General features: G+C 32.2%; 1 protein-coding gene across 2 annotated transcripts; it reads right to left on the bottom strand.

Moving 5' to 3' along the window:
- Window positions 1-6,432: 6,432 nt before the first annotated feature.
- LOC117919812 (protein SCO1 homolog 1, mitochondrial) lies at window positions 6,433-11,104 on the bottom strand. 2 transcript variants are annotated; one of them, XM_034837075.1, is made up of 7 exons: window positions 10,900-11,104; window positions 10,434-10,571; window positions 9,737-9,827; window positions 8,497-8,709; window positions 7,631-7,678; window positions 7,377-7,509; window positions 6,433-6,843 (listed from the first exon to the last, which is right to left on the bottom strand). In XM_034837075.1, the coding sequence occupies exons 1-7, from the start codon at window positions 11,032-11,034 to the stop codon at window positions 6,735-6,737; spliced, it is 867 nt and encodes a 288-aa protein (XP_034692966.1). In that variant the 5' UTR covers window positions 11,035-11,104; the 3' UTR covers window positions 6,433-6,734. The 2 variants fall into 2 exon arrangements, with proteins under 2 accessions (XP_034692966.1, XP_034692965.1); XM_034837074.1 differs by having other exon boundaries at window positions 7,631-7,720; window positions 10,900-11,102.
- Window positions 11,105-11,421: the final 317 nt, after the last annotated feature.

Here is an 11,421-nt window from a genome sequence, read left to right as displayed (position 1 = left end):
ATATATTATTCTTATTCTTATTTCTTTTGGGAATAAATATGATGATTTTAATTCTTATATTTGAAAATCTTATAAAATTGAAATGATTATTTATTTTTATATGTAATAATAGGAATGAAAATAAAAATAAACTAAAATAAACTATAATACCCTTATTGTTATAAAACAAGGATAAATGCAACGCAAATAAAGTAGTAAAGATAAAATATATTTTATTTTAACAATATATATTATGGGAAAAAAGAATTAGAGAAGAGTGTTGAGAAAGATGAGAGAATGAAAGACAAAGAGAATGAGAAAAAGTAAGAAATTTCTTTCTTGCTTAAGGATACATATTACAGGGGATGGGAAACCCTTTTATAGGCTTTTCATATGACTTCTATTAATATTCCCATTAATGAATATTAATGGAAGTCATAAATAATACTTAATTAACATCTATTATAATTAATGTAGTAACATTTATTACTTCAGTTATAACACTCCTCATTGGATGTCCACCACATTGAAGAATATGCCTCATTAAAACCTTGCTAGTAAAAACACTATGAGAAAAACCTAGTGAAGGAAAAAGAATACAATATTCTTATAATTCTTAAGTTGCTCTTGGTATGTTAGAACTGTCTCATTAAAAATCTTGCCAGTAAAACCCAGTAGGGACAAAACTTGGACGAAAGAAAAAAAGAGTACAGTACATTAACACCCTTTTACAAGCATACTTCCCCTCATGTCGATATCATTAAGTTGACGCATTCCAATCCTGTGTATTAACTTCTTGAATGTTGAGGTTGACAATGATTTTGTGAATAAATATGTTAGATTATCACTTGAGTGTATTTGTTGCACATCAATTTCATCACTTTTCTGGAGTTCATGTGTATAAAAGAATTTTGATGAAATGTGTTTAGTTCTATTTTTTTTAATATAACCCCCTGTTATTTGTGCAACATTATCTTCAAATAATATTGTCGGGTCATCTTTGATATAAGAGAGTCCACATGATTCCCGAATATGTTGGATCATAGATCTTAGCCATATGCATTCACGACTTGCTTCATGAATTGTCAGTATTTCTGAATGATTTGATGATGTGACCACCATTGTTTGTTTGACATATTTCCATGAAATAACAGTACCATTGCAATTAAACACATACCCTGTTTGTGACCTACCTTTATGTGGATCTGAAAGATATCTTGCATCTGCATATTCAACCAATTGTTGCTTTGATTCCCTTGAGTAAAATAGACCCATATCAGTAGTTTTGCGAAGATAACGCAATATATGTTTGATACCATTCCAATGTCTTCAAGTTGAAGCGGAACTGTATCTTACTAATAAATTGATAGAAAAAGTAATGTCTGGATGTGTACAATTGGCAAGATACATAAATGCACCAATAACATTAAGATATGGTACTTCAGGACCAAGTAATTCTTCATTTTTTTCGCAAAGATGAAATAGGTTTTTTTTCACATCAAGTGATCGAACAACCATTAGAGAACTTAAATGATGCACTTTATCCATATAAAAATGTTTCAAAACTTTCTTAATGTATGTTGATTGATATACTAAAACTCCATTTGGAAAATGCTTAATCTACAAGCCAATGCAAAATTTTGTTTTTCTAAGATTTTTTCATCTCAAATTCTTTTTTCAAGTAATTTGTTGTTCTTGTGAGCTCTTTAGGAGTTCCAACAAGATTTAAGTCATCAACATACACTATAATAATTGCAAATCCGGTTTTTGATTTTTTTAATGAAGATGCATGGGCATATAGGGTTATTCACATACCCTTCTTTTAGCAAGTATTCGCTAAGGCGATTGTACCACATGCGTCCATATTGCTTTAATCCATACAAGGATCGTTGTAACTTGATTGAGTACATGCTACGAGGCTTTGTACTATTTGCTTCAGGGAATTTAAATCCTTCAAGGATTTTCATGTATATATCATTATCCATGGATCCGTATAAATATGTTGTGATAACATCCATGAGACGCATATCTAGTCCTTCTGAGACTACCAAATTAATTAAGAAACGAAATGTGATTGCGTCCATGACAGGAGAGTATGTTTCCTTGTAGTCAATACCAGGTTTCTACAAGAAACTTTGTGCTACTAATCGCGTTTTATATCTTATGATCTCATTATTCTCATTGTGCTTTCGTATCAATACCCATTTGTACCCAACAGGCTTTACATCTTCAGGTATTTGGACTACACGTTCAAAGACTTCTCGTTTTGTTAATGAGTTTAACTCTGCTTGTATAATTTTTTTTTCCATTTTGGCCAATTATTTCTATGTTAGCATTCTTCCACATTTTGTGGTTTGAGATCTTCATAATTTCTTATGATATCAGAGGTCACTTGGAAAACGAAAATATTGTTAATAACAATAGTATTTCGATCCCATTTTTCTCCCGTGTGTACATAACTTACTGAGATCTCACAATTTTTAGGTACTTGTGCCTCTTCAAGGGCTTCTCGTTCAATATGTGCCTTTTTAGGGGTTTTTTGTATTATTTGTGCCTCTTTTGGGGTTATAGATTTATCAATTTTAAACTGATCAGCCATTTTGATGACCTCTTCTAAAGTACTAAGTTTTTCTTGTGTTCTCCTCTTCCGGGGAGTTACATCCTTTGAGCCGACATGTCTACCATGCTTCAGGCATATCTTAGATTCATTTTTTAACTGTCCTACATGATATCAATCCGTGTTGGAGTATTTGCAACCGGGATATGTGACTTTGTCACTTTCTTTGTATCAATGAATGCATCTGGTAGTTGATTTGTAAGATTTTGCAAATGAATGGTTCTTTGAACTTCTAGTTCCCATTGACTTGTACGAGGATCAAGATGGGTCATAGTAGATGTCTTCCAACTAATTTCTCGTCGTTCTTTAGGAATCGACTTTTCTCCTCCTAATAACGGGAAAACACTCTCATTAAAATGACAATCCGCAAAACGGGCTGTAAAAACATCGCCTATCAAAGGTTCAAGATATCTTATGATAGATGAAGAATCAAAACCTACATAAATCTCAAGTCTTCGTTGGGGACTTATTTTAGTGCGTTGTGTAGGTGCAATTAGTACATATACTACACAACCAAAGATTCGTAAGTGAGAGATATTTGGTTGTTTTCCAAGCACAAGTTGTGAAGGGGAGTATTCATGGTAAGTTGTAGGTCGAGTATGGATTAAAGCTGCAGCATGCATAATAGCATGTCCCCAGGTGGAAGTAGGTAATTTGGTTTTCATTAGTAATGATTGACCAATTAATTGGAGACATTTGATGAAGGATTCTGCTAAACCATATTGGGTATGAGTATGAGCAACAGGATGCTAAATATTTATTATCCCTACTGACATGCAATAGTTAATGAATGTTTGAGAAGTAAATTTGTCAGCATTATCAAGACGTATTGTCTTAATTGGATAATCTGGATATTGTGCTTATAATTTGATTATTTGTGCAAGGAGTCTAGCAAAGGCAATGTTATGTGTAGAAAGGAGATAAACATGTGACCATCTAGTAGAAGCATCTATTAAGATCATAAAATAACGGAATGGTCCACATGGTGGATGGATAGACCCATATATGTCCTCATGTATTCTTTCTAAAAAGACTGGTGACTCAGATATGACTTTAGTAAAAGACGGTATGATTATCAATTTACCTTGTGAGCAGGCAACACATGAGTATTCATTGGACGAAAGAATCTTCTGGTTCTTTAGTGGATGCCCATGTGAGTGTTCGATTATTCGACGCATCATCGAAGACCTTGGGTGACCTAGCCTGTCATCCCAAAAGACAAAAACTTTTTGGGTCGTTGAATTTCTGGTTCACGATAACATATGATTCTATAGGCTTTATAGTTGTATGATACAACCCAGATGAGAAAGCCGAGAGTTTTTCCATTATAAGCTTCTGACTATATATAATGAAAGTAATGTAAATTTATTCTATATTATCTTCATTCATAGTTTCAATATGATTTCCATTTTTGCGGATATCTTTAAAACTGAACAAATTTCTTTTGGATTTGCTAGAATATAAAGATTCATTTATATGGAATCTAGTTCCATTTGGTAGTATTATGTTTGTTCTTCGAAAGCCTTCAACTAAGTTTGTAGTACCAGATATGGTACTTACATTAACTTTTATCAATGTCAATTCAAGGAAATATCTTTTATCTCGAAGAATTGTATGCGTGGTTGCATAGTCTGCGAGACATACATCATCCTCATTCATCTTGAGACCAAATAACACATGGATTTTAGATATAACTAATATTAAAAAAAAAACAAGACATAATGTAAATAACAAAAGAAAATCAGATGTAAATATAAGACATAATACTATATTATTTGATATATAAAATAACATCAATCAATGTTAATTTTCTCATCATTTATTAAATGGTCTGTTTTTTCACTGAGACCTCCAAAAAAATCAATGTCATAGTAGGTTAGGTCCAATCCATCACCATCAGTAAAGTTCATCTTTATCTCTTTTCCTTTTGTTTTTATTGATGCTTGGTAAAGGTCAACCAAATGTTTGGGCGTACGATAGGTACATGACCAATGCTCCTTCATACCACATCTAGAACAATTATTCTCATGGTTCTTAAGAGGTTTATCTTGTAAACACTTCCCATTTTCTTGTTTTGCCTCAGTATTGTTCCATTTCTGGTGATGCAATAAGACTTTCCTTTTCTGAGAATTTGATGAATTTTTACTATAAGAACCATGGTATCAAGGATTTCTTTCGCAACCACGACCACGTCCTAATCCACGTCCACAAGTTTGGGACGATATTACATTCACTTCAGGGAATGACTCAAATCTAGTTGGACGAGACTGATGATTTATCATCAAAAGCTCATTATTTTTATCAGCAACAAGAAGACATGATATTAATTCAGAATATTTTATAAATCTACGTTCTCAATATTGCTGCTGTAGGAGCACATTTGAGGCATAAAATGTAGTAAAAGTTTTCTCTAACATGTCTTCTTCTGTGATTTTTTCTCCACACAACTTTAATTGAGAGCTGATTTTGAAAAGTGTGGAGTTATATTCACTAACAATTTTAAAATCCTGCAACCTCAGGTGCATCCAATCATATCGAGTTTTTAGGAGAATCACAGTTTTCTGGTGGTCATATCTTTCCTTCAAATTACTCCATAGAGTAAGAACGTCCATTACCGTAATTTTAAACCTTCATGGAGGTGATGACAAAGGAAAATCAATGCTTTTGCACGATCCTGCAGGGATGCTTAATTTTCTTCTTTGATCGTGGCTCCAAGATTCATTGCATCAAGATGTATTTCAACATCAAGAATCCAAGATAGATAGTTCTTTCCCAAAATGTCAAGTGCCACAAATTCAAGTTTTGTGAGATTCGACATTATCAAATAACTTCATATATATATATGATAAAACAATATTATTAGAATGAGTTATAATAAATTGATAGCATTGTTATAACTTTGATTACAAATATAATCAAATAATTTGTTTATAACTTTTAACAATATGTAACAAAACAAATTAACAATAATATAAATATGTAAAATTTTATTCTATATAAATAACTTCAAGTTTAAGATATGAGAATTACCTTTAGAGCAGTTCGTGTTGATAACGTGTTGTAAAACAAGGATAAATGCAATGCAAATAAAGTAGTAGAGATAAAATATATTTTACTTTAACACTATATATAATGGGAAGAAGGAATCAGAGAAGAGAGTTGAGAAAGTTGACAGAATGAAAGACAGAAAGAATGAGAGTAAATAAAAAATTTCTTTCTTACCTAATGATACATATTATAGGGGATGGAAAACACTTTTTCCAAATGACTTCCATTAATATTCCCATTAATGAATATTAATGAAACTCATAAATAACATTAATGGTTTTCATTAACGAGTATTAATGAAAATCATAAATAATACTTAATTAACATTTATTATAATTAATGTGATGTCATTCATTACTTCAGTTATAACACTTATATATAATTTAAAATAGTTGTTTTTTCTATTTATTTTAAAGAGTTTTTGGCTAAAAAAATTAAGATGAAGAAAAATGATATTTACTTAAAAAACAAAAATTAACCATAAATAAATCATACAAACCTAATGAAAATAAAGAATTAAAATGGTAATTTTAACATATTTTATATCATTTCCATGAAGATAAGGTCCTACTTATGAGTATGAATCAAGATTTCATTTATGTTAAAATTATTTTTATAGGAATGGTGAGAATAAATTAGATCTCCATTCCACTCCCCATTCCAACTACCAAACATGGTGATAATTATGAGTTGAAGGAAATTTGATGATATTTACTAGAATATGATGTGTATTTATTCAGATATACTTAGGAAGAACATTGGCAAAAATGGTGCTGGAAATATCCCAATCAAACAAATAAGACGAGAAGAACAACTCTTCCAATAGATGGTGCCTTTCTAGATCTTCCCAAGCAGATCTATGAGACTTATATGCCAACAGTAATCAACAATCAACTTTATCTATCGAAACAATTTCCCAATATCTGGTAGAGTTTACCAACTTATCATATCAACATCCTCCTACAACAGAGATTTGCAAGGAAACAAAAATAAATACCGGGGAAAATTGTAAGTGCTTTTGCCTGAGGCGATGCTCCAAAATTCAAGAACTAAAAAATGTCTTTCAGCAAGCAACCATGAAGTAGTAATCTTAGGGTTTGTATTTCTTCATGGCTTCGATTATCCCATTAGCAAGTGAATCGACATCATTATTCTTCCCAAAATTTTTCACAAAATCCATCTTAGGACCCATCAAGTACCTGCATAAGATTTCCACAGCCACCATAAGATTAGAATTTGACAAGACCATCCATGGTTAGAGACCACCTTATTATTATATTTGACAACACCAAGGCATATATGGACGACAACCAAATCTACTAATCACACATAGAGACACCCTCATAAGGCAATCAAAATTTAGAAACCCCGGTTACAGATTTCATTCCTCTTTTACAGATTTCATTTTTTGTTTGGGTATGGGGTATGCTGCATTCTAGCCTGTTGTAATCTCTCTTTTGTCAGTCATGTTTTCTGCTTTGTATACTCCTTGTGCAAGAAGGTGCTCCCCTTTTTATTAACTCTTTTCTAAAATATTCTATTTGCCCCAGCAGGACATGTTCTATCTATGCAACACAGTAACTTATTGACACATTAAAAAAATAATGATAAAATTCTCATAAAAAAAATTATAAAATTAGCCTGTGCCCATAATATAAACAAAGATGGTGAGATGACATAATTAAATAGTATAAAATTTTCGGCAAGGGATACACAAGAAGGTAATACGCACATCATGATGGAGTGATCTACAAGGTAGTCTGAGCCTTCCTCTTCTGTCTTCATATAATAAACTCGATAAGCACGAGCAGCTTTCCGTACCTCATCCGGGTTACCAGTTAATCCAATTAAGTTGGGATGGAACTCTGGGTCAGTAAAAGATAAAGCAAAACAAATTAATTTAGCCACAGTTTCTAGAAGCATTTGCAACTATTTTAAGTAATGCTTTCTTTACAATGGCCTGAGAAATCCAATCTAAAGCAGTACCTTTGACATATTCGTGCACTTGCTCAACAGTATCTCTCTCAGGATCAACTGAGATGAAAACAGGCACAATATCAACCCCTATTTTTGCCTCTGGAAACATGGGAAGACAAGAAAGTTAAAATTGGTAACATTATAATACCATCACATGTTCAAGTCAACAAAACTGCAGAAATGGCATAAGATGGGAATCTTTAATAATAAAATTCAAAGCAATTGACCTCTCCTCCAACCAACATGTATCTTGCAACCTGGAAAATGATCTGGACCTTGTCCCTTTTTTTTTCTAACTTGTGAATTAGGATAGATCTATTAGAATAAATGCCTAGCAAAAAAGGGGTGCAAAACCCATATACAGATGGAGTGTAAATGCCGGTGCACAAACAATATGGAAAAGTAGAATCTAATAACACTATCTAGGCAACCAATCCCCATGCTATCAACAAAGGGTTCAGCTTAACATCTCCATTTACTTGCATTAGCTATTGGACACTTCATTTCTTCTTCTTCTTCTTCCCATTTTTCATTTTAATCACCTTTCAAAAAAGGCCTCAAAAAGATTTTTTTTTTTTTCTCTATCAGAGAGAGAAGTCTTTGCCAAAGAATTTATCATGTAAAAAATTTAAGGCAACACTAAGACAAAACTAGTCTCATATGCCCTTGAAATTAGTCACATCTCAAAGGAAAATTTTCATCCAATTTTGAGACCATTTGTACTACAATCAAAACCAGAGGATGAAAAAACACCATGTCATTGTCCTTAAGAAACACATGGGATGCATTACAGTTTCTCAAATGGCATTAATGTTTCCAATTTTGTGACTTCAAATGTAGCAGAGCTCAATCATGGGGAAATGTCAGCCACTTACTTATCTTATCAACTGCATCAGCCACCTTTATTAGCTCATCTGGGCAGATATCAGGGCAGTGAGTGAAACCAAAATATATCAATGTCCATTTTCCAAAAAAGTCTTTCTCAGTAACATTTTTGCCCTCATCATTGATAAGATTGAATGGGCCCCCAATGGCTGCTTTTCCAGCAGATGGTCCCTCTTTTACTGCAGTTGAGGAGGCATTTATTTCTGCAGAAATAGACCTTCAATTAGAACATGTAAAAAAATTGAAGAAACGATAAATAATCCTTAAGGATCAAAGTACCTTTTCACTGCAAACCAATCAGAAATCTATTAAAAAACAGTAATATATAATCAATTTTATGGAAGACTTTTTTTTTTATATAGGTAAATTTTGTCCCCAATGGGACTTGAACTTGGAACTTCTCACAAACCCTCCCCATCCCTTTACCACTTGAGCTAGGCCTCAAGGGCAATTTTATGGAAGATAATAGGATTTAAATAATTAAACTATATCATATCATATGAAAAAATTGAATGTTAAAATTTTGACAAGTTCAAATTAACAAAATATAAATTTAATATATAAATTTATCACATAATCCACAAAAATAATCTTGTTCAATTTTTAACTATGTTTTTTTGTTCCTAATTCTAACTAGACATATGCACTTATTGTATTGTTATATATATATATATGTATCATCTTCAAAGTTCTAACTTTTCAGACTCGTCATCATTCCTTTTCCATCAAAAAAGAAATAAAAAAAAGTAATATATTAAGTAAAATTTTTTATTCACTAATCACCACTATTTTCATTGTCAATATTTAAACCATTCAAATGAAAATTCTCAAATATTCATTATAAAAATAAACTTACTTGACTTCTAATATAGTATTTGGCACCAAGAATGCAATTTTTCGCACAACATTATCACCTATTTTTCCTTTTTATAATCGATTTTTACTATTTTAGTCTATTCTAAATAATTAATATAATAAAGTCTTTTAACAAAAAAAACAATTAATTTGTTTTTTTTTTTAAATTATAGAAAATAGTTGAAGATGTATGGATCATTGTATCGTAATATCAGGCATCGGATCGTGTATTGTATAAATGTTGTAAGCTACACTTTAAAATAAGATATGGATGGTGATATGTGTCAATTTCCATAAAAAATGTATTGTATCGTGCATCGTGTATCGTAAGTTTTTAACAACTATGCATATATCTAACTCACCATAGTAATCTACCTTCAATGTGTCGTTTCTTTTCATTATCATAGTAGAATACCAATCCTGCTCCAGTGAAAATCAGCAAAAGAAAGCTCAACCATGAAACAGGCTGCAATGAACAATTCAGAAAATCACTTTAATTCTCAAGATCAATGAAATTAATAAATTGAAATGCCTTGACATGTGAAACTGTTTGTGGCAGATACTCTTTAACATTTTATAAGGAAAAGATTTAAAAAAAAAATGACTACAGTGAACGGTCCACATTTGAAGCATTTGAAAACAATTATATCTGTATAAAACTTGATGCAGCACTAACAATGAAACCGATAACAGAATCTCTATACCCATTATACGAAATAAAAAGGGCCAAACCAAGACCAAGTCTAACAATAAGCAACTTCATTTACACTTAAATTTAAATACATATTTTTCATACATGAGGGAAAAAAAACCCCTCTTTCTCTCATAGTTTTGCACAAAAATGTTTTATAGGATAGATCCTTTAGCTTGAAAAGATTTGGCAGCAAACCCTTTCTTGACCACAACTTAAATCAACCTATTTTGCAGCCCATTGCAGAAAATTGACAAGAGTAATAACCAATAGTGGTCGCATTTCCTAGTCAAGAATCAACTTGAATTCACATCAAATAGAACATAAGAAAAAAAGAGAAAAAAAAATGTGACGGAATAAATTCAGTATAAATATAATTACCCCGCCTCGAACAGCTTTTCCGGCATCACTGCTCTGATCCGATTTTTGCCCTTCCCCAGAATCAGATTTAGCAGCTGTACTGCATAGATATCTATGGTGCATCATTAGAGTCTGGATTCCAGGTCGAAGAGGCATAATCTGGAAAAAGGAAGGAAAAAAACAATAACTAGAAACATCAGACATTTACCCTCTGTTTGCTTTGTAAGAAAACTCGAAAAAACAAAGACCAACAATCGCCTCAAGTAACCGCTGCACTAAAAAAATATTAAAAGAAAAAAGATTCATTTTCCAAAAAATAATTAAATAAATAAAAATCGACTGTTAATTCCAATGCGTTCCAACCCAACCAACGGGAGTTTTTTTTTCCTCAGTAACAAAACAGAGAAGGCAATAGAGATGCAAAATTACACTAGGTGTAAATCCAATTACATAATGGGTGTAGATGGTAGAGGCAGAGAATACGAACCGATTGGGAAGAGAAGTGATTGCAGAATTTGAGTGGGGATGATGGCTGTGTGGAGGAACATCGATTGAGAGCGCGAGAGCAGAGATACCGACGGAAGTATCGGAGCTGAGCGCTTCGAGATGCGAAGTTGGCCATGGATGAGCGCAGCGTTGGTCTTCTCTGTCTCCCAAAAACCCTATTTAAAACCTTGGTCTTGGGGTTTAGATTATGCCTAAGAGTCCGTATGGACGTATTTAAAACTTCTAGTTTGAAAAATAGTTTTTTGAAAAAAAAAATTTAGGAATAGAAAAAAATTTAGCAAACGCTTTCAAAATTTTGAAAAATTAGTTGTAGTATTTTACCAAGAAACACTTATTATTTAGTAAGAGTAGGCGCCCTCAAGAGTTGGTTGGTGAATGACCAACTTTTTGTTCTTAAAAATTTTGGAGTTCCTTCGTATTCGTATTCCTCGAACTATGATTAGTATGGGTGAAATTCTGGGGTCTCGGGCTTTTATTTTGAGGAAATAAGTGATTCTTTTAA

This window comes from Vitis riparia, chromosome 8, assembly GCF_004353265.1.
Source record: "Vitis riparia cultivar Riparia Gloire de Montpellier isolate 1030 chromosome 8, EGFV_Vit.rip_1.0, whole genome shotgun sequence".
Classification (NCBI taxonomy): Eukaryota; Viridiplantae; Streptophyta; class Magnoliopsida; order Vitales; family Vitaceae; genus Vitis; species Vitis riparia.
This window is presented reverse-complemented; position numbering and strand designations above follow the sequence as displayed.